Below are 22,745 nucleotides of genomic sequence, written 5' to 3'. Positions count from 1 at the left end.
GTCATTCACTTTGATGGGATAACGATCAGTAAATGGATGTAATTGTTTAAATGTTGGGAAGAGACAAAGAAAATCCAGTTTGTGAATTCAAGCTGAATAATACATTGAAACTATTTTAGGAACACCAGCAAGCACATGCTCTGGAAGACCATCAAAATACATATTGTGCTCTGAAAACTTCTAGATGTAGGTATTTTACCTTTCCAGCTATGAAATGGTTGAAAACTTGTCTAGGGGTTTTCAATGAGCAGTGTTTATTCTGATCTTTTATTGGGTGATAATGGCCAGATTGCATACTATATATAGAATTAACACCATCAGAAGTATCACACTTTACAAAGCAAAAATGGATATCTCCATCTAGAGCCAATATATTTTGAGGAACTGTTTCTCTTTGTTTAACTCTAGTCTGATTCCAGCACTGAATAAAGCCAAATTCCTTTAAAAATGGTATCGGTTCTCTGTATCCTGTCAGGGGGTGGGGCTAGCCGGCCGGGGCAGAGGCTTCCTCGGTGGGAAGGGTCTGTTGGTGTCACACCGGCGTTGTCGACAGCAGCCCGGGCTTACCTGACGAGTCAGCCCCTGACGTCAAAGGCAACCTGAAAGGCTGAGGAAAGTACGCCGAGGCCGCACCTTGCACCTTCGCCCTGCCCGTGTGAACCTCGCTCGCGCTCTCCTTCTAATTAAAAGTTTTTTCTTAGAAGCGCCGCTGCCACCCCGCCCTTTTTGTATCGCCCCACCTTTGCTAGGAGCAAAATCCTCTTGCCGACGGGAGGAGGGAGCCGGAGTTAAGGAGGTGAGAAAAGAAATAACCAAAGGGAGAATTCGCAGTTCGCCGCTTTCTCCTGATCCACTAACGCCGCCGCCCTTGCAGCTGCCGAGCCGGACAGGGAAGCTCCGCCACACCTGGTCACAGCCGGTGGTAGCAGCAGCAGCAGCAGCAGCATCCTTCCGCACGCCCAGCCGCGGTTCCCGCTACCCCCCCCCCCCCTCTGTTGAAGCATGGCCCCGCTAACAAGGGCCCGGCCCGGGGGTGGCTTGGGCAGCGCGGCGTGCCTCCGACTGCTCGTCGGCCTCCTGGTAAGTAGGAATGGGGGTCGCGCCCGAGCGAGGGAAGGGCGGGGAGGGGGGAGGCGTGAGAAAGCGAAGCGCCGAAAGTTGCTCCAAGCGGAAAGGCTGGGCAGCCGCTAGCGGCCGAAGCCGGACTGGGCGGACTAGCCAAGTTCGGCCGGCAAAGCGCTGGCCTCGTGAGGACGCGCTGGGCGGGCGGCTCGGTGTTTCGGTGGGAGCGGCTGTGGTGTGGATTCAGCCGCGCGCCCGGCAATAAGCTCGGAAGCTCTGAGGGCTTTTTTCCTCGGGGGGAAGTTGGGGGGGTCGCACGTCTCACTAGGCTCGCGGAATATGGCCCGGGCTGTCAAAGGGGGGAGGGGGCGTGTTTGCTCGGAGGTGAAGGTCGAATGACCCCTGGCCTCGTTTTTTAAAGCGTGTTTAACGCTGCCCCTAACGCAGGCGACTGGCGGGAAGAGACGATCAAATCGTGAATACCAATCTGGCCTCCTTTGACCTGCTGAGGCTGGAAAAGTGTATTCCCCTACCTAGGAGCCTCCTCTCCCCCCCCCCCCCCCCGCCCTGTTCCTGGCCGTACCTCGTCTGAGTTTTGTCGCTTTGGGCTGGCTGGAGGGGTGGGCAGTGTGCAAGCAGGAGAAGGCAGTGGCTGCCTCCAGGTGACAGTGATACCCTTAGAAGTTGCCCAATGCTATGCGGGTCTGCCTTGGATTAAGGAACGTTCCTAGGGATGTTTTTAGGGTGCTGGGACACTATGGTATACCGTGGGGCAATCCATGGTCCTTGAAGTAAGTGACATTCCTACTTTTACAGGTTTTGCCACTGCTCCAGTTAACCTGCGTCTTTGGTTTGCCCCATACCTTTTCAAGTGAAATATGCTGGCTTTGAATTGGCTTCATGTTTGCTTTCGGAATCTGCCCAGAGAATGTCACTTATGGGACATATAATAGAAAAGCGTAATTTCTATAGCCAGAGGTTTTTGTGTAACAATAAAGACATAAGTAAATGTGGGACCTGTGAGAAATGTTAATGTGCTAAAATGTAGTATTGTGAAAGAAATGTTTATGAAGTTTTTAGATGGCCACTCCATGTCATGCTTATAGAAAATAAGTTCTTCAGTACATTCTATAGTGACTTGTATTTACATGTTATGGGTCGTAATTCTAAGGAAGCATCTACCAAATTAGGAAACTGTATGTTCATTATGATAAAAGAAAAAAGAGCTTTTTTTTATTAACTTGGCTGTGTGTGTGTTTGTGACATTACCTTATTTCCAAAACCAGAGTTTTGTGGCATCTCAAAGACTAACAAATGTATTTTGGCATAAGGTTTCATGGACACTATATTGTCTACTTGTTGGTAGACTGAAGTGGACAGTAAACTTAATCCCACGTACCTGCTTCCCTCAGATTATCCCTGTAGTGCTAAGATTTCGCGGTTGTTGTTTTTGCTACCGGGCGACAGCGATCCTTTGCATACCAGGAAGTGAGTTTAAGGGGGGAAATGTAAAAAATCATAAAAAATCAACAGATAACCCAATTAAATTCAAATTTATTATGCTTAGAGCTCTCCCTAATATCTATTACTGTGCCAGTTTTGGTGTCTTTATCTTTATCTTTAAAGCCTACACAGATGTAAGCATTTCTTTAAAATCCTGCTCCTGTACCCCAGCAGCGGCTCGGAAGATACACTCAAAAAGTAGGGGCTAAATATGGCAAATCTTTTTGCTTTATTGCACAATTAAGGCAGGATGCATGGGTGTACTTCACAATCAAAGCAGATTATAAGGTGGAAAACTTCTGAGTCCTTTGCATGCAATTCACAGTGATTGCACAGTATAACGCTGGTGTGATAAAGCTCAGTGTGTATGAAAACAACGCCATAATAAATTTATTGTCTTTTAAGATGCCACAACATTCTTCCTTGTTTTTGCTGTAATTGACTAGCTTGACTACCACTCTGGATCTTATTTCAAGTAATCCTCAAACAATTTTTTAATATAAGAATAAACTACAATAGACCATAGCCATTTTTATCTATATAAAAAGGGGTAATTATGTAGCTATATACTTGGTTGAACTCATAATACTTTACGAGCAATATTTCAGCTAATGTGAAGGCATAACAGATGATGTTAATTTGGTAGGAAACTTATTTCAATGAGTTTTCATGTTTAATTTTTTGGGTATATTAAAAACAGAATGATTTTGTCTTGCAACAATCAATCAATCAATCAGTGTACCTTTATTGGCATAAAACAACCACAAACCATACAAAAACATCTTGACATTTTAATCAGCAAGCAGGGATGATTAAAATGAAGAAGGTGGGTGCCCTTTTCCAAGCAGAGATTTGACAAAACCCTGTTCACTTCCATTACATGGGGGCAAAGCCTAGTGCAATACTTGCCAATATGTGATGCTTTGGTAAAATTATTTCTACTAAGAAACATATTCATGCATATGAACCAGTTTTGCTTTTGTAGCCTGTAATCACAAGCAATTTAATTCCCTACACGATTTATTTAATTATTTTGTGTAGATGGGCTTTATTTAATTCTTCTGCTTTTATCTTTAGAATACCCTGCTGCTTGTTGGTGTTTTCCATTATAGTCTTTTAGTAGTAATATATATATTTATTGGTGATAGCTAAAGTACAGTTACTGTGTCTGCTCCTACTCTAAATTACTATAAGTAAGGCTCCTGCATTACTTGACTGTGTCCTATTGATTTCAGTGCAACCTATTTGTTCTAGTTCATGTGTAGTCCAAAAAAACTTACAGTCTGCATACTAAAATATGACTTGTAAGTAAGGGCCATTGATGTTGGTGTATCTTGTTGTCAAGCAAGGTATTTAGGCTTGTGGTGGTAAATACGTTTAAATCCCATTGGAATAAAGGAATTTAAACATGCCTCTCACTCCCCCTCCTTTTGGTAATGCTTTCATTATAGCACGATACTTTAAAAACTATGTGATACAGTTCTGTTCTGAAATGAAAACACTTCCAAATATGTTCGAGGCTTCCTAACCCTGTTTGAGACTATGGGAACTTCATAGATAAGACATTGGGCTGAAGCATTTGCAGAGAGTAGAATGGGAAAACTGTGTCTCCAGAGTCCTATCCCTGGTGCTTACAATTCAGTGGATATTTGAAGGCTTAGAATCTTTGCATGTGCTAAACTACTGTGAACATGAAGAAAATGTTGTGCAGGTGTTAAGAATTGACACCATGCTAATCAAATCTACTGCATACTAATAAAGTCTATAAAGTGATTTTAGGCTACAATCATATAACATACCTCTGAAATAGTGCCACCGAATCCAATGAGTTTTATGTCTGAGTATGCAACCACAGGATTGTGCTGTTAATTATGTAAACGCTTCTAACAAAATAGAAAACAAGAATAGAACTGCCTCTACTGAAGTGGTTGTAGTTCAGTGAATTCAGTAAATCTAAGGAATCCTTTCCAGATTCGATGAAATCCTCACTTGAAAAGCATGACTTGCTGAAAGATACATCTGGAAATACCAAATGTTTCTTTAGTATCTCTGGTAAAGCAGAGGGCACTGATGTCACAATAAGTCAAGAAAAAAGATGGGCATTGAAAACATCATTCTGTGGGGGAAATGTTTGCCAATCATGTTTGCCAATCATGGCTAAGCCTTCAAATATCCACTGAATTGTAAGCACCAGGGATAGGACTCTGGAGACACAGTTTTCCCATTCTACTCTCTGCAAATGCTTCAGCCCAATGTCTTATCTATGAAGTTCCCATAGTCTCAAACAGGGTTAGGAAGCCTCGAACATATTTGGAAGTGTTTTCATTTCAGAACAGAACTGTATCACATAGTTTTTAAAGTATCGTGCTATAATGAAAGCATTACCAAAAGGAGGGGGAGTGAGAGGCATGTTTATCATCTGTACACCAATGATACACAACTATATCTGTCATCTCCGGAACTTTCTCCTGATGTTCACGATCGTATCTCGGCATGTCTTTCAGATATCTCAGCTTGGCTGCTTCATCGTCGCTTGAAACTTAACATGGCAAAGACTGAATTGCTTGTTTTTCCTCCTAAACCTTCTCCTCATCTCTCATACTCTCTTACTGTCAATGATGTTACTCTTACATCAAGGTCAAGGAAGCTCGTAGCCTTGGCTTTATATTCGACTCCTCACTCTCCTTTATTCCTCATATTGAGGCAGTAGCTAAATCTTGTCGATTTTTCCTGTATAATATTGCCAGGATTCGATCATTTTTGTCTGTCTCTTCTGCCAAGACGCTTGTTCATGCACTGGTTATTTCACGGTTGGACTACTGCAACCTTCTTCTCTCTGGCCTTCCTTCTTCTCACATCAGTCCGTTGGTTTCTGTTCACCACTCTGCCGCAAAGATCATCTTCTTGGCTCACCGCTCTGACCATGTTACTCCGCTTCTGAAATCTCTTCATTGGCTTCCAATTCACTTCAGAATCCAATATAAACTTCTCCTGTTAACCTTCAAAGCTTTTCACGGTCTAGCTCCTTCCTATCTCTCCTCTCTCATCTGACACTATTGCCCCGCTCGTGCTCTTCGCTCCTCTGAGGCCATGTTTCTCGCCTTCCCAAGGGCCTCTACTTCCCTTGCTCGGCTTCGTCCATTTTCGTCTGCTGCCCCTTACGCCTGGAACGCTCTTCCAGAACATTTGAGAACTACAAGTTCAACCGCAGCTTTTAAAGCTCAACTAAAAACTTTTCTTTTTCCTAAAGCTTTTAAAACTTGATGTTGTGCAGACTTCTACTGTTACTTTCTACTGTTACTTTTACCCTACCCTGTGCCTGCTTACCCTACCCTGTACCTGTTTGCATTCTCTTCCCCTCATTGTTTTACTATGATTTTATTAGATTGTAAGCCTATGCGGCAGGGTCTTGCTATTTACTGTTTTACTCTGTACAGCACCATGTACATTAATGGTGCTATATAAATAAATAAATAATAATAATAATAATAATCATGATTTTCGGAATATTTATTTATTTGTTACATTTCTATACTGCCCAGTAGCCGGAGCTCTCTGGCCGGTTCACAAAAATTAAAACCATTCAAAGTATAAAACAACAGTATAAAACCATAATATAAAATACAATATAAAATACTGAAGAAATAGCGCAGTAAAATACTGAAAGATAGTGCACAGACCCAACCTACTACTTACCAACAAGTCAAGTGTTGTGATTAACGAGACTGCCATGCCCTCTCCAAAAGAGGCAGCATTTTCCATTGGAGTTGTCCTGGTATGCAGACTCAAGTTGATGATGTAAAATCAGTGTTTGCCACTTTGCTATTTGCTTTCAGGAAACTTCTAACACAGTGTTAGTCATTACTGTCACACATCTTATATAATGGAAAAATGTTACAGACCTTATGTGTCTCATTAACTTTGCAATTCTGTAAAGCCATTTGCCTGGAGGCGGCTGCTTGAAACAGAACCGTGTGCACGTAGCAGTGCGAGATGACCTAGATATTGTTGTACTATAAGATCTCTAAGCCTTTCTCATGTAATATCATTACAAATTAGGGAGGGTTCACATGACAACCCCCGATTGGTTTAAGGAGAATATGAGAGGGTCTTGGGGTCACTCTGACATACCTTGTTCCCCCCTCCCCCATGATCAAAATGGAAATGCTTCCCCATCATCCATGGAAAGTGTTGGAAAGGGCTCTTCATGCATACAGTTTTATGTGCATAGAGCTTCTTCATGGAAGTGGGTACCTGATTGAGCCAGAGCCCTCCTCGTCTGGAGAGCCATTTCCCATCCCGCCAGAACATATGGATGACAGGGAAAGTTTATGTAAGTTCTTCCAACATTACCTCGGGCCAATCATCCATTTGTAAACATTGGAAGAACTTGGAAATGGGTGGCTTTGATATTCCTTAATATGACTGAAATTATGGAAAAAACTAATCCACAAATAAAAGTTATACCAGTATACTGGATTTGCATCTGATGTTTACAGCTTTGTACCTACAAACATAACCAAAATGTAACTTCCATTCTTTTTCCTTACAGGTACTAAATTTACTTTGTGAAGCTTGCAAGAAGGTAACTTTTAATGTGCCTTCTGAACTAGAGTCACGGATATTAATTGGCAGAGGTGAGACATTGAAAGAATATATTTAAAACAAATAATTAGAGCAGAGATAGGGAACATGTGACCCCTGGTCTGGCAACATGGCAGCAAAAGGGATCCGTTTAAAGAAAATGGGCCTTTTTTTTCCTGCAGCTCACCAAATTTCTGTGGCAAATTTGTCATCACGGCAGGGGTTTGGCCTCTGGTGGGGTGGGGTGGAATTGGGACCTAGACCCCCAGATGTTGCCCACCTGTTGCTTTTACAGTGATTCTTTGGTTTTTTGTTTTGTTGTTTTGCATTGTTTATTTATGCCTTTATATTTATCTGGAAGTTAGCCCCTCTGTGTTCAATAGGGCTCACACCTAGGAGCATAGATTTGAAGACTGGGGCTGGACTCCTCAATACACTTACTAGGGAATTAGCCCCATTGAATACAGCAGGGCTTTTTTCAGGATAAACGTGCATAAGATTGTGAAGTTAGTTTCTGAAGTTAGTTGTTGAACGATGATTCTAAACAAAACAAACAAACACCTATGAAGAGGTCAGCTATAACCCACAAAACTAGCAGAAACATTTTCAGATTATTTCAGCCTCATTTTCATCAGTGTCTAGACTGATTATTTGTTTGTTTGCTCTTAGTTGAATTTGTAGTCTGCACCATTCTGAGGATTCTGAGTGTATAAATTGGCACATGAGTATCTAGTTGACTTTGAAATACATTAAGCTTTAACTATTCATGTGCAGTCAAGCAAAAATGGGTCTGTGTGGCCTCCCAATTTTCTGCCCATTACAAGTAGGTTAATTTTAGCCAAATGACTTTGAGATATGGTCAGCAGCATTTAATTAATGAATACTCTTGTAAAGTATTGTACCCAGATACCTAAATGTATGGCTTGAGTCTAATGGTGTCCTATTGCCAGCGGAACAGGTATCGCTAGCAGATTGGATTGCCTACCCCACCCTCTGCAGCCACCCAAATACCCTCCAAAACTGCTCCAGAGAGTTGGGAATCCTTTGGAAAAGATGTGTGGGTTGAAGAGGGGAAGGAAAGCTCCCTTCACACAAGTAGATGTCTGCTTGTATAATGTTAGTTTTAGCACCTTGCTACTCAATTTAGAAGTCGGCTTAAAGCAAGCTTCACTGATGACTAAATATGAGAAAATGAAAATATAAAACTGGATATCTTGAATGTCTGATCCCATCCTAAGAGATATCACTGTATACATTTTAGGAGTAAAGGCAGATTGTGGTATCAACTCCAGTCCAATGTCACTAGTTATGCAGAGACTTCCTTTATTGCAAGAATATGGATAATGTAAAATCCTTATGGTGCAATTTTATCCACATATTGACAAAAGTCCTACAACTCCCACTGACTGGGGAATGCTGGGATAGAGATGTAAAATTTCCTGAAATTTTGAAGCCTTTCAGTGGGGGCGTGGGGTGGACTGTTTTTTTCCTGGGTTTGTTTGTGTGTGTAAAAAACACAAATGCATATTTTTGAAGCAATCTGCGCAAGTTGCTTTTCTGTTTTAGGACAGCCTTCCCCAATGTGATGCCCTCTAGATATTTTGGGCTTCAGCCTCTGGTAAAATGGCAAATGGTGAGAAATGCTGGCCATGGTAGTCCAAAATATCTGTATGCATCAGGTTGAGGAAGGCACCTTAAGGAACGTAATGTAGCCTTTATGTTCCTTAAATGATGTTATGTATAACAGGGTCTGTTCATAAAATGATTATCTTTGAAAACTTTAAAAAGTGAACTCAATTAGTAAATTTATAAATGTTGTCTGAATCAACTATAATTCTGAAATTTAATATTATTTATATAGCACCATCAATGTTGTTGTTTATTCGTTCAGTCGCTTCTGACTCTTCGTGACTTCATGGACCAGTCCATGCCAGAGCTTTCTGTCAACCATTGCCACCCCTAACTCCCCCAAGGAAACCATCAATGTAAATGGTGCTAAATCCCAAACTGTCTAGAATATACATTTTTCTTCCATTTTTATAATATGACTCTATTCACATGTTGGGAAACTGAGCATGACTTGGAGCAAACTTTATTGTCTATTAGTAAATAATAATAATACATTGGATAAATACTTTGAATAAGAAATGGAATAAATATGCTGAGAATCTCAGAGAGAAGATTTTCCCATAGCGTCATCATTTCCAGATATTTTATTATATCTTATTATAAACACCTTGTCTTAAATTCTGAAAGAAAAAAAACATAAATCAAAGCTTTTCCAGTTTTCTATTTTTTTGGGACAAACAAAAGCGTTCCGTGGAAAAGAGTGAGGGTGGGGTACTGTTTTTCCTCATTTCCCCCCGGACCTTACATCTTTATGCTGGGAGTAGTAGGACTTCTTTCTAAGCAAGCATATAATTTTGATTTTAGGAAGTGAAATTAGGAATTAATCTTTGTTACTTAGTTTCTTCCTTGATCATTTTTACATTTTGTTTTAAATACAGTAAATCTGAAACAGTGCCTTAGGAATTTTGACCTGATCAGTTCAAGTGATCCTGACTTCATAGTTCTACAAGATGGTTCTGTATTTACAACTCGTGCTGTTTCTTTGTCATCTGAAAAGAAAACGTTTACCATACTGCTTAAGAACTTGCAAGATTTTCAACTAAAGAAAATACACATCAATTTGCTACCACATCTAAAACAGGTAAATGACATTAATTTATATCAAAATGTTTTATATATACCAACTGACATTGCAGTTATCTTCCTTAGCAGGCAATCCTAGCTGTTAGTTAATGTCATGGGTGCTGTCATTTGAACCACTATCATTGCCTTCCTGGTTCATATAAAAATGTATATAGGATACTTATGTTTAAGCCAATTTAATCCCAATGTCTTCAGAGCGACTGCACCCACCTACATCTAAGCAATACATTTAGAACCAGGTGTTAGTAGAACTCAAAGCTATGTGGTTTGTTATAACACAGATATACTGTGTTATCTGTACAGCACCATGTACATCGATGGTGCTATATAAATAAATAATAATAATAATAATAGTGGTTGCCACTAAAAGCAGCAACCTCACCTCTCTTCCTTCTCTCTCGTTGGTAGCAAGAAGTAAAACAAAATGCTTGACATGACAGGACTGAAATGTGAGTTTCTTTGCCCCTGCAAGCAGCAGCTGATGCAATGGAATGGGAGCAAAGAAACTTGCAGCAGGAGCAGGGAAACCATAGAGGCAGGTGGATTATATGGCTCTGATACAGAGAAAACTCCCACTGATAGAAAGGGAAGAGACAAGCAGTTCTTGTTGATTGCCCGTGTACCACCCTCACAGTTGTTCCAGAAGGTTCCTGGAGTTTCCAGAACAGATTTTCGGAATGGGGAGCCATAAAGGGCTTTAGGGGGAAGAGGAAATGGACAAAAACCAAAGCCACTGATTAAATGTTGGAGAAAGCGGACAGGAAAAATAAACTGTTTGAGAGAGGGAAAAGTAGGGAATTCACAGATTACTAGTGTATTACTAATGTTTGTTTGTTTCTGTGTCCTAAATGCAGACACACAGAACAGGAGAGACTGTTCTGAGACGAACTAAACGAAGATGGGCTCCTGTTCCAACCAGTCTGATAGAAAATCATCTGGGACCTTACCCATTGCAAATTCAGCAGGTAACTTTTAATGTGCCAGGGAAATCACACTAAAAGTTCTTTTCTATATTACCGGTAGAACATATGCACTCTGACCAAGATAAGAAGAACACCTATGTAAGTAATTACCTTTGGAAAATAACTGTGACTTTTGGGTGGCTTTGGATATGAATAAAGAAACACAGCTAGGTCGATGTGTTATCAGTTATACATCAGTTGGGCAGTATTTTCTTCATCTTGCCCAAAGAGCATCTTGCATAGGAAAGCTGTTGCTGTGCATATAACTTGCGCAACTTTCTTATTCAAGACCAATTTCAGATGTGGAAGTGACCTCACACATCCAAAAGCCACCCTACAGTCTAACTACTTAATAATTCCTCATAGTTTTTCAGCTATTTCTACATAAGGCAGCCAATTTAATTCAGCTGATCAGAGGTGAATCTATCACAGAAAACAATTTATTGAAAGTAGGGGTAGATTCCTGCATGTTGGCTTCTGTGCTTTGAGATTCATTGATTTATAGCTTGCAATGATTTTTTTTTAGCATCAGTCCATTTCTCAAGGAACAATGGAGAAAGAGTGGTATGTTAGCTTGGTTTACTCAGCTCCATAGAGCAAATGCTAGTAGACTAGATCTAAGTGTAGTTGAGACATCCATTAACCTAGCTATCAATGCAGCCATAAGTACAGCAATTTAATATAATTCAGTCCGAATAACTCTAAATGGATAAGCCTGAACTTCTTATAGTCATAGAATGCTAACTACCATTTCTATTATGCTTCTAATCATAACTACATTGTATGTAGTAACATGTTTTGCTTGTTTTATAATTGCATAGATTTGTTCTCTGTTTGATTGTTATATACATACACACACGGGACCACTTTGTGTTGTTTGGCTTGAGGTGTTTCAGAGACCATGACGCATATAAATTAGTTATTGATGCCTAGAACACTCAGCTGGATTCACAATCTGTTGCTGAGTGGGGTCCGTCCCTAAAGCCATTGCATTCTTTCTTGATTTGGTGAATCTCAGATGCATCTGTTCAAGTTTGGGAAACAAGCTAGTTGGATGGAAGGGAAGAAGTTACTCGTCTTACCAGAAAATTAGAAATATTTCAAATCTGAGATGCAGGATGTAAAGTGATAATGACTTTCTTTTGTTTCATAAATTATTCTTTTTACATAGCTCGTCTCTGATACAGCCCAAAGGTACAACATCACCTATACTATAAGTGGCGCTGGTGTTGATCAACCACCACTAAATTATTTTTATGTTGTGAAAGAAACAGGAGCTCTAATGGTTACTCGTGCAATAGATCGGGAAGAATATCCAGAATTTAAGGTAGTAGTGCTAACTTTCTCTCTCTCTCTAATGTAATTAAGTGCCCTATTGTAATAATTTCTGTTCATTGTTAATGGAAACTATACTTTTAACTATAGATTGACATTTTTTCTTTGAATATATGCTTTTTTCCTCTCTTTCCTACAGATAATTTGCAACGTAAGGGCCTTAGATGGCTCTACTCCAGAGAGACCACTTGTACATGTAATCAGAATAGAGGATGATAATGACAACCCCCCAATTTTTACTCCAGATACTGTTACTTTTATTATTCCTGAAAGCAGCAAAGCTGGTAAGCAGATATATCATTTAAAAAGTATTTTCAATTAAGAACTTTAGGATTCTATCCCATACCCACTTACCTTGGAGTAAGCTCTTCTGAATTCAAAGGGACTTACTTTTGAGTTGACATTTATAGGATGGCTTGTCAGTCTTCTTGTTGGACTGATGTTTGACGGCTGAGGTTAAGCCAGTGTTGGGTAACTGTAATATGCTTAGGTATATAATGTTAGGTTTTTGAAATATTGACTGCTCCAGCGCCTTGGAATGGGCAGGTTAGAAAACTGAAAAATATATACAGTTAAGACTAATTATGTATATCTTTTAAGGCTGATTATTTGTTTCACATGAGGCATGGGTCCACGGTGAATACCCTTGCCTTGGAAATACTCGGACTGCCTCAGTATCCAGGGTGACTTGTATCTGAGATGGTCAGCTGTGAAGTTGGCTGGCTCCTAGGACTTGCAACTACATTGGAGTCTTGGTAGTTTTGTTGTTGGATACATTTTTGCACCTCCTTCAAGCTCTCCATAATTGGAAAATGCCAAGCAGACAGCAGGCTTGAGGCAGAGGAGAGGGGAGTTTGTGACTGATAGCTCCAGTTTCCAATTAGTGCATGCCTTTAGCAGAGATTTCCTTGGATACTATATTTTATACATAACTCCCCAAGCAAGCTCTATAATTTTTGGCTGTCTTTATTGACTGAGCCAAAACATCTTAGTAATGACCCCCCTCTCTGGGCAAGCCACCCTGGGCCTTTTCCTCCAGAAGCCAATGTGGGGTGAATGGCCAGTTGGGAGTCAGGGCCCTCTACTTGCAAAGCTTGTGCTGTACCATTGAATGATGTCTTTCCCCCTCAACTTTTCAAAAGCTTTCAAACTTGAACATGAAATTTGCACACAGATTCATTTGTATGGAACTTTCTCTTGATTTGAATGATCTATATTTGTATTACCCTTTTATGTTTTAAAGCACTGTAGTATTGTAAAGATACACCCAGTTTGAAGAGTCTGAGACTTGCTCTCACTATGTACTAGCAAATGGACCAGGCTTTGCATGGGTTGAAATATCCCTTAGCTTTGATAGAGCAAAGCCTTAAAGCAAAGTTGTGCAAGTGTCAGAGTTGGACGCATTGTACATACAACATCTAAGCATGGCCTGTGCTATAGCTGCCTGAGGTAGAGTGTGCCCACTTCATTCCTCTGAGGGGGGAATGGAAGGGTGGGAGGGGCAGCCCCATAACTCTGTCCTCAAAATACGCCTCCCTGGCTTCAGACTGTATTATTATTTATTGATTTATTACACTTATATACCTCCCCCATAGCCAGAGCTCTCTGGGCGGTTTACAGAAATTCTAAAATTGAGATAAAAACAAGTATACAACATTTAAAATTTTAAAAACAGAACATACACACATAAAGCATTAAAAACCATTAAAAAACTGAACATGTGGGTGATTAAGATGTGCTGCCATATGCCTGGGCAAAGAGGAATGTCTTAACCTGGCGCCGGAAAGATAGCAGTGTTTGCGCCAGGCGAGCTTCACCAGGGAGATCATTCCACAGTCTGGGGGCCACCACCAAAAAGGCCCTGTCCCTTGTTGCCACACTCCGAGCCTCTCTCAGAGTAGGCACCTGGAGGAGGAACTTAGATGTTGAACATAGTGACCGGGTATATTTACGTCAGGAGAGGCGTTCCATCAGGTATTGTGGTCCCAAGCCGTGTAAGGCTTTATAGGTCAAAACCAGCACCTTGAATTGGGCTCGGAAACATACAGGCAGCCAGTGCAAGCGGACCAGAACAGGTGTTATATGGTCGAACCTTCTGGTTCCCGAAATCAATCTGGCCGCTGCATTTTGCACGAGCTGCAGCTTCCGAACCGTCTTCAAAGGCAGCCCTACGTAGAGTGCATTGCAGTAATCTAACTTGGAGGTTACCAGAGCATGGACAACTGAACCCAGGTTATCCCTGTCCAGATAGGGGCGTAGCTGGACCACCAACTGGAGTTTGTAAAAGGCACTCTGTGCCACCGAGGTCAGCTGAGCCTCAAGTGACAATGATGGGTTTAAAAGAACCCCCAAGCTATGAACCTGCTCCTTCAGGGTGAGTGCAATCCCATCCAGAACTGGTAGAACACCCCCCATCCTGTCAGCGGAATCACCTACTAACAACATCTCAGTCTTGTCTGGATTGAGTTTCAGTTTATTTGTACTTTATCAAGTGCAAAGGTATGTACCAGTTAAGAATTACATGCTTGCAACTGGGTAAACTTTGCCACAAAATGTTGATGAGCTTATTTCCTACATAAAACAATTTTTTCAAAAAAATTGCTTTGGTAGTTGTAAATTCAAAAGGCAGGGACAACTGAAGTAATTGCTCTAGTTTGTGTGCCATGCTGAACCATAATTTAACATCATGACCATGAGTAGGAGCAAGCCTCAGGCTCATATGCTCCTTCCTCCTGTCTGCTCCTCTCACATGGCCTCAGAAACTTTCCCCCTTTACCCTTATTTAACCACAGCTTGCCCTGTCATCCAGACCCATATCTGTAGCTAACATTACGCATGTTAATTTAAACAAGTTAGCATCAGCAACTGGTTTGAACTTGGTTTGTTAGAAACTAACCATAGCTAGCTACAGTTTGTAGATTCAGCGGACAAACAACCTGAAGCTAAGTAAAACAAGGCCTGTTCAGACAACATGCTAAGCCAAGGTTAGGCCAGTAACCCTTTTGTAGTAAATAGTGAGTGTGTTTAAACCATGGTTATGTAGCCACCATGGTCAGGAATGGTTTACATGATGTGCTAAGTCATGGTTCATACAACACACTAAGCCATAATGTTGAACTCAAAAGGTGTAACGACTGTTGTTTAGCGTGTCGTCTGAACAGGGTCACAGAAGAGAAAGTTTCCAAACTTTGGCTCATTTCGGACAACTTGTTAATCAAAGCGATGTAAAACTCCACTCAATGGTTGAGGTTTTAGGGGGTGGTCCTCCCACAACATGTTCTAACTCCACCATTGTGTGACTGGGGGCTTCTGTGGAATTGAATTAAATCCATTGTGATGTTTGATTGACAGTTCCTCCACTGTCTCTCCTCCCCTGGTCCTCCTGATGGTATCCCATCAGCCATTGCTGCAAAAAACCAATCCTGGCGGCTCTCCTACTGTGGCCCTCGCTCTTTTCGCCGCTCTTGCCAGAGAACTCTACCCAGTGGGAAATGTCAACTCAATGCAACGGAAAAGTCCACAGAGCCCGCCACACAACATGCTACACAATGGTTGTGCAGGAATTCTCCTCTGCACAGCATGGATAGTCTGCATGGAGTGTTTCCCCCCCCCCAAAAAAAATCCAACGTTGCGTGGAGTTTTCCCACCAGTCAACAAGTTTCTCAACGGTGGTGTTAAAACTCTACCGTAGAGTTCTGAAACCACATCTGACTATGTTGTCTGAACTGAGCCTCTCCTGTTTCCATTTGGGAGACGAGGGAGACCACATGAGCCAAAGCTCACCGTGGCTCATTCAAGCTCATACACATGGAGCACATACAGCCTCACCAAGAGAGGCTGTGCACAATGTGGCTATAGGACAGTATGCTTTGAATATTGCTTAATTGATGCCAGTGTTCATGTAAATACTTATATATTGCAGTTTTATATAATCATAGTTGACCATGCTACCCTAAGCATGGTGACTCATGAGACTGCGTTCAGGTATTAATTAATATAAGTACATCCAAACATAGCCCTCAATGTCAAACTTGAATAATTTCCTTCTGTGGAATATGAAAAAAATCCCACATTTTCTGGCAGTTTTTAAACAGTTTGTTTTATTAGGAATCTCTTTGATAGGAAATGTGTAGATTCAGTAAAGAGAATACAGATATATGTAATTAACTGAATGCTCAGAATTTTATAGAGGAATGTTAAAAATGTAACAATAATTTGTATATGCAGGCACTATAATTGGAGAAATGACTGCAACAGACAGAGATGAAGCTGGTACTTTGCACACGGACCTGAAATACAGAATTGTGAGCCAGGAACCTATAACTTTTCAAGGCGTCTATACATTTAATATAAATCGAGATACAGGTTATATTACTTTGGCAACCCCAACCCTGGATAGAGAGGTAATATTATTGAAAACTGAATGTTGTTGTTGTTGTCTAACATTGTTGTATCTATCAGTAAATTAGAATGGTGGGGGTGGGGTTTGGGTTAATGGACCCATGAACCTATGAGAAAAACCAGGAGGGGTGTGTTTGCAGCAGCAGCAGTGCAACCAAATGCCCAGTTACAAGATGGGGTATACTTGGCTCAGCAATACTACAAACAAGAAAGATCTTGGAATTGTTTTAGATCACAAGCTGAATATGAGCCAACAGTATGATGTGGCTGCAAGAAAGGCAAATGCTATTTTGGGCTGCATTAATAGAAGTATAGCTTCCAAATCACGTGAAGTACTGGTTCCTCTCTATTTGGCTCTGGTTAGTCCTCATCTTGAGTATTGGGTCCAGTTCTGGGCACCAAACTTCAAGAAGGACAAAGACAAGTGGAGCGTGTTCAGAGGAGGGCAACCAGGATGATCAAGGGTCCGGAAACAAAGCCCTTTGAAGAGAGACTGAAACAACTGGTCAGGTTTAGCCTGGAGAAGAGAAGATTGAGGGGAGACATGATAGTACTTTTCAAATTTTTAAAAGGTTGTCACATAGAGGAGGACCAGGATCTCTTCACAATCATCCCAGAGTGCAGGACATGGAATAATGGGCTCACGTTACATGAAGCCAGATTCCAGCTGGATATCAGAAAAAACTTCCTGACTATTAGAGCAGTATGACAATGGAACCAGTTACCTAGGGACGTTGTGGGCTCTTCCACACTAGAGGCATTCAAGAGGCAGCTGGACAACCATCTGTCAGGTATGCTTTAGGGTGGATTCCTGCATTGAGCAGGGGGTTGGACTCGATGGCCTTATAGGCGCTTCCAACTCTATTATTCTATGATTCTCCAACAAAAATAAGAAAGTTGCTGTACTCTTAGTCGATGAAGTCTGTGTCCTACCCTTTGGGGCTGTTGCTCTTGTTCAGAGGCAATTTCTGGGACCAAGCTATATGAAAGACTACATTCTCTCATACATGCATGTCTGGGTTTTAAGATCTTGAGGGAGGCCCTTCTCCCTCTCTTCCTGCCACATATGGCAAGAGTGCAAGAGAGGGCCTCTTGGTCGTTGTTCCCAGGCTCTGGAACACTCTGACAAGGGAGGAGGACAGGTGTGTTCCATCTTTGTTGTTCTTCCACCAGGCAGCCCAGCTTTTTTGCTTCGTTTTGTTTAGATAGGCTTTTATTTTATTTATTTTATTTATTATTTATTTAATGATAGGCTTTTGGCTTTTAAGGTGTTTGCTGAAGTCGGTTTTAACTGGTGGGTGCTGTTTTCATTTATTTTTGTATTGATGTGTTTAACTCTAATCATAATTTTGTACTTTATCTTAGATTTAGTGTAAAGGAAACTTGCAAATAGGTGGTAGGGAAAGATCAGTTGCTGGACAACAAGACAGAACTGATGAGCCCATGTGGTTCATGAAAGGCTATAGAGAAGTGCATTTGGGAAGTGCTTCTGGGCTAAAACCATGTTCCATGCTTGCAACCAAGTGGCCCTCTTACCTCATCACTGATTTTCTACACTGAAGAGAGAAAGTGTGCCCAAGACTCCTATCCAAGAAATGGTGGCTTTGCTAAGGCCACCTAATGAATTTATGTCCAAGGCAAGATCTGAACTCAGATCTCCTGGTTCTCAGCTCACACACTTAGAGCAAGGAGAAATAAAATATTAAAAGAGGGCTTATTCTTCAGGCATTATGAGCTTGTTTTTCCAATGGAGTGAATAGCGAGGCATACCATTGATAAGGGTGCTGGTTCAAACTCTCGGTGTTGACTATCTTCATTCAATCAATCCTTTCTTCACATGTTACCACTTCTGCTGCCTTTGAATCCATAAGCTCAAGTATGTTACAGTGAGGAAAAGAGGTAGCTCCTCTCCTCCAAGCAGGGCTTTTCCTGGAAATGCAAGGCGGCTCACCAACAAGTTCTGTTGGAGATTAGGGATTCTGTTGGTGTACCGTCCACCCCGCTGCCCCACAGTCTCCCTGCCTGAGCTGACGGAGGTTGTCTCGGACCTGGTGTTGAGAACCCCCAGGATGGTGGTTCTGGGGGATCTCAACTTCCATGCCGAGGCTGCTGTCTCTGGAGCGGCTCAGGACTTCATGGCTGCCATGACAACCATGGGGCTGTCTCAACATGTCATCGGCCCAACACACGCAAAGGGACACACGCTTGATCTGGTTTTCTCGACTGGGCAGGAGGATGGTGATCTGGAAGTGGGGGAACTAACATCTACCCCCTTGTCATGGTCAGATCACTTCCTACTGAGGTTTAGACTCTCGGCGGCCTTTCCCCTCTGCAAGGGTGGGGGGCCTATTAAAATGGTCCGCCCCCGGAGGCTAATGGACTCCGATGGATTCCAGAGGGCTCTGGGGGATTTTCCTGCTGATATGGCCAGTGCTCCTGTCGAAGCCCAGGTCGCTCTGTGGAATGCAGAGATGACTCGGGCGGTTGACACGATCGCGCCCAAGCGTCCTCTCCCTCTGAGCAGAGCCCGGTCAGCTCCTTGGTATACACCTGAGCTGAGGGCAATGAAGCAAGAGGGGAGACGGCTAGAACGCAGGTGGAGGAATGTTGGGTTATTGTGCCAGAACTTTTCTCTCTCTGGAACTCTGTTTGTGCTCAGAAACAAACACACATCACGCAGGTCTTACACAGCAGAGCTGGTTTATTTCCTTCAGGCTTCTGTGCAGTTCAGTTCAGATCAGCACACTGAGGCATACACAGAGAGCAGTGATCAGAGAGCAGTGATCAGTAAGCAGTGATCAGTTCCATTTTACACAAGTGAGAAACTATATACACATCTTACACAATTCTTATCTACATTACATACAGCTGTGATGAGGCTAACTTAGAATCTTGGCAAGGTTCCCAGAACAGCCTCTATCTCAAGGTAATTGCCCACAGATAGACTTTCTCTGTTTAACCCTGAGATAGCCATACACACACAATTTTAATGACTAAGCAAGTATTTATTTTCATATACTTAACAGTCCTCCTCTTGCGCATGTTGTTTAAATTGTGTTACAATCTGAGACCCAGCTTTAAAAGCATCTCTTTGTGTTTTACCATTGATACTGGTTTTGTGAATAAATCAGCCAACATCATTTCAGATGGACAATATTCAAGCTTAATCCAGCCCTTCTGAATTATATCTTTCACATGAGAATAACGAACATCCACATGTTTAGTTCTTGGTTTACACTTTTCAGATGTAGCCATACTAATACATGCCTGATTATCCTCAAATATGGTTACTGGTGTCTCAATTTCCAACCTTAGATCAGCAAATAATTGTTTATACCACTCAATCTCATTACAAGCCAGAGATAAGCTGATATATTCTGCTTCTGCACTAGAGGTTGCTACACAATTTTGTTTTCTTGTATACCAATCAATCAAAGATTGATTGTAAAAGAATGCTGCTCCACTGGTAGACTTTCTATCAATTGCATTAGCCCAGTCAGCATCTGCATAAACACAGAAATTTCCATCTTTGTGTGTAGATATTTCCAATTTGTGATTGATTGTACCTTTTAGATATCTCAATACACGTTTTACAGCTGTCCAATCAGTTACAGGTTTTGTCATTTTTCTGCTTAAAAGATTTACAGCAAATGTAATATCTGGTCTACTTAGGTTTGCTAGATAAAGTAAACTTCCAATCACACCCTGATATTTCTGTATGTCTTCCATTTCAGTACTGTCTGTCTGATTTTGAAAATCAGTGACCATAGGAGTGGCAACAATTTTACAATTCTCCATGCTGTGTTCTTCCAGCAATTTTTTAATTTTGCCACTTTGTTCAATCAGAAATGACCCTGTGTTAGAATCTTTTGAAATTTGCATTCCCAAATAACTTTTCACTGAACCAAGGTCTTTTAACTCAAAATGTCTTTGCAGCTGGTTTACAAATGTGTTTTTCTGTTCTTCTTCATTAAAAACCAGTAACAAATCATCTACATAAATCAGCAAATACACTACATTTGAACCATCCTGTTTTGTGTACAAACAATGATCAGCTTTGCTTTGTTTAAAACCCATTTTGATCAATACATTGTCCAGTTTCTTATTCCAACACCTTGCTGCTTGCCTCAAACCATATATGGATTTTTTCAATTTACAAACTAACCCTGGATTTTTAACAAAACCTTTTGGTTGAGTCATGTAAATTTCCTCAGTTAAATCTCCATATAAGAAAGCTGTTTTGATGTCAAAATGAAATACATTCAATTGTTTTTCTGCTGCAATTTTTAACAAAAGTTTTACACTTGAGTATTTTGTTGTAGGTGCATAAACTTCTTCAAAATCTATTAGATATTTTTGAGCAAATCCTCTTGCTACCAATCTTGCTCTGTAACGTTCCACCTGTCCTTTCTCATTTTGTTTTACTTTGAATACCCATTTACAGGTAATGGCTTTACGACCTTCAGGTAAAGGTACTAGCTCCCACGTTTCATTTTTTTCCATTGCTCTGATTTCCTCTGACATTGCTTCATGCCAGCCCTGAGCTTCTGTAGGTTCCATTTCCTGAATTTCCTCAAATGAAGTAGGTTCATAGGCTATTAGTAAAGCTCTATGAGAAACCTGTTTGCTTTGGTATTCATCTGAATAACGAATTGGAGCTTTGCGTTCCCTTTCTGATCGTCTTGGCATAGTTACAGGCATAGTTTCCTCCTTCACAGTTTCTTCCCCCTCCGTCTCTTGCTGAGATTGTTCAGGAATTTCTTCTGTTTCTACAGCTTTCTGTTCTACAGGCAAACTTACATACTGTTTTGTTTCCTGCATTTGTTCATGAAAAACTACATCTCTGCTCACAATTACACTTTTGTGATATGGAGACCACAAACGATAGCCTTTTGTTTGTGTATCATATCCCAACAGTTTACATTCCAAACCTCTTTGAGCTAGTTTTCCTGGTCTGTTTTCTTTCTGAATATGAGCAAAACATTTACTTCCAAAAACCCTTATATGTGACACTCTAGGTTTTCTTTTGTAAAACATTTCATATGGGGTTTTTTCATGTACAGAGTGGTAAAGCCTGTTTAACAAATAATTTGAGGTGGACAAAGCTTCTGCCCAGAACAGGTTAGACAATCCTGACTCTTTCAATAGAGCTCTTAACATGTTCTGCAAGGTTCTGTTTTTCCTTTCTGCAACTCCATTTTGAAATGGTGAATATGGAGCAGTAAGGTCATGTTGTATACCCTCATCACTGAGGAATTTTTTAAATTGGTTGCTAAGAAATTCACCTCCCCGGTCCGTTCTTAGATTAGCTATAGGTTCTTTAAATCTATTTTTACTCCACTTAACAAAGGCTTTGAACTTTCCAAAAGTTTCACTCTTCTGTTTTAACACATACACAAATCCAAATCTACTGTAATCATCAACAATAGACAAGAAAAATCTGTTTCCTCCTTGACTTGTCTCAAAAGGACCTGCAAGATCTGCATGAATTAATTCAAAAATTCTTTTTGTTGTTCTCTCACTATGTTTTGGAATGTTTGACTTATGACACTTGGTTTCACTGCATACATTACATTCTACATAGTTAGAACATGGTTTGATTTTCACCCCTTCACACAATTCTGGAATCTTAGAAATTGTTTTATAGTTAGCATGACCAAACCTTTTATGAGTTAAATGGATGCACTCTTGGCGTGGTTTGCAATTGGCTATTGTTTTTGTTGTGACTTTGCTAGCTACAACTTCATTTTCTGTACAAGTATTAATCACATACAAAGATTCTTTCATTATTCCTTGCACACACACCTTGTTTCCCTGTTTTATAGTACAATTTTCTTCAGTAAAACAAACCTCATACCCCATTTCTGTTAACTGAAACACACTTAGAAGGTTTGTTTCTAATTCTGGTACATATAAAACACTTTGTAGTTCAACTCCCAGACAATCAAAATATACATTACCCACACCACAAATCTGGATTTTTGTTCCATTTGCAAGGGTAACACACTTTTGCTCTGAAGTAGAAGTTTCCAAGGTTACAAATGAAAGTTTGTCTTTTGCCATACTTATTGAAGCCCCAGAGTCCAAAAACCAAGGATTTATTGTCTCTTTGATTCTTGCTAGAAGACACTTCTTTGTTGATTCAGCTTCATTCATGTTGTTTTCTTCTCTCCACTTTGCTGTCAA

At 40.8% G+C, this 22,745-nt stretch overlaps 1 protein-coding gene across 1 annotated transcript in view; it reads left to right on the top strand.

The window, feature by feature from the left end:
* Positions 1–1,002: 1,002 nt before the first annotated feature.
* LOC134401581 (desmocollin-1-like) overlaps positions 1,003–22,745 on the top strand; it is a 41,419-nt gene continuing 19,676 nt past the window's right edge. The window contains exons 1-7 of the mRNA XM_063130674.1: positions 1,003–1,080; positions 7,118–7,202; positions 9,657–9,859; positions 10,716–10,826; positions 11,995–12,150; positions 12,298–12,442; positions 16,386–16,561. Coding sequence (XP_062986744.1) covers positions 1,003–1,080; positions 7,118–7,202; positions 9,657–9,859; positions 10,716–10,826; positions 11,995–12,150; positions 12,298–12,442; positions 16,386–16,561 — 954 coding nt within the window. The remainder of the gene's footprint in view (positions 1,081–7,117; positions 7,203–9,656; positions 9,860–10,715; positions 10,827–11,994; positions 12,151–12,297; positions 12,443–16,385; positions 16,562–22,745) is intronic.

Source organism: Elgaria multicarinata, chromosome 7 (assembly GCF_023053635.1).
Source record: "Elgaria multicarinata webbii isolate HBS135686 ecotype San Diego chromosome 7, rElgMul1.1.pri, whole genome shotgun sequence".
Lineage (NCBI taxonomy): Eukaryota > Metazoa > Chordata > Lepidosauria > Squamata > Anguidae > Elgaria > Elgaria multicarinata.
The sequence above is the reverse complement of the archived record's forward strand: the minus strand, read 5'-3'. Positions and strand labels throughout refer to the sequence as shown.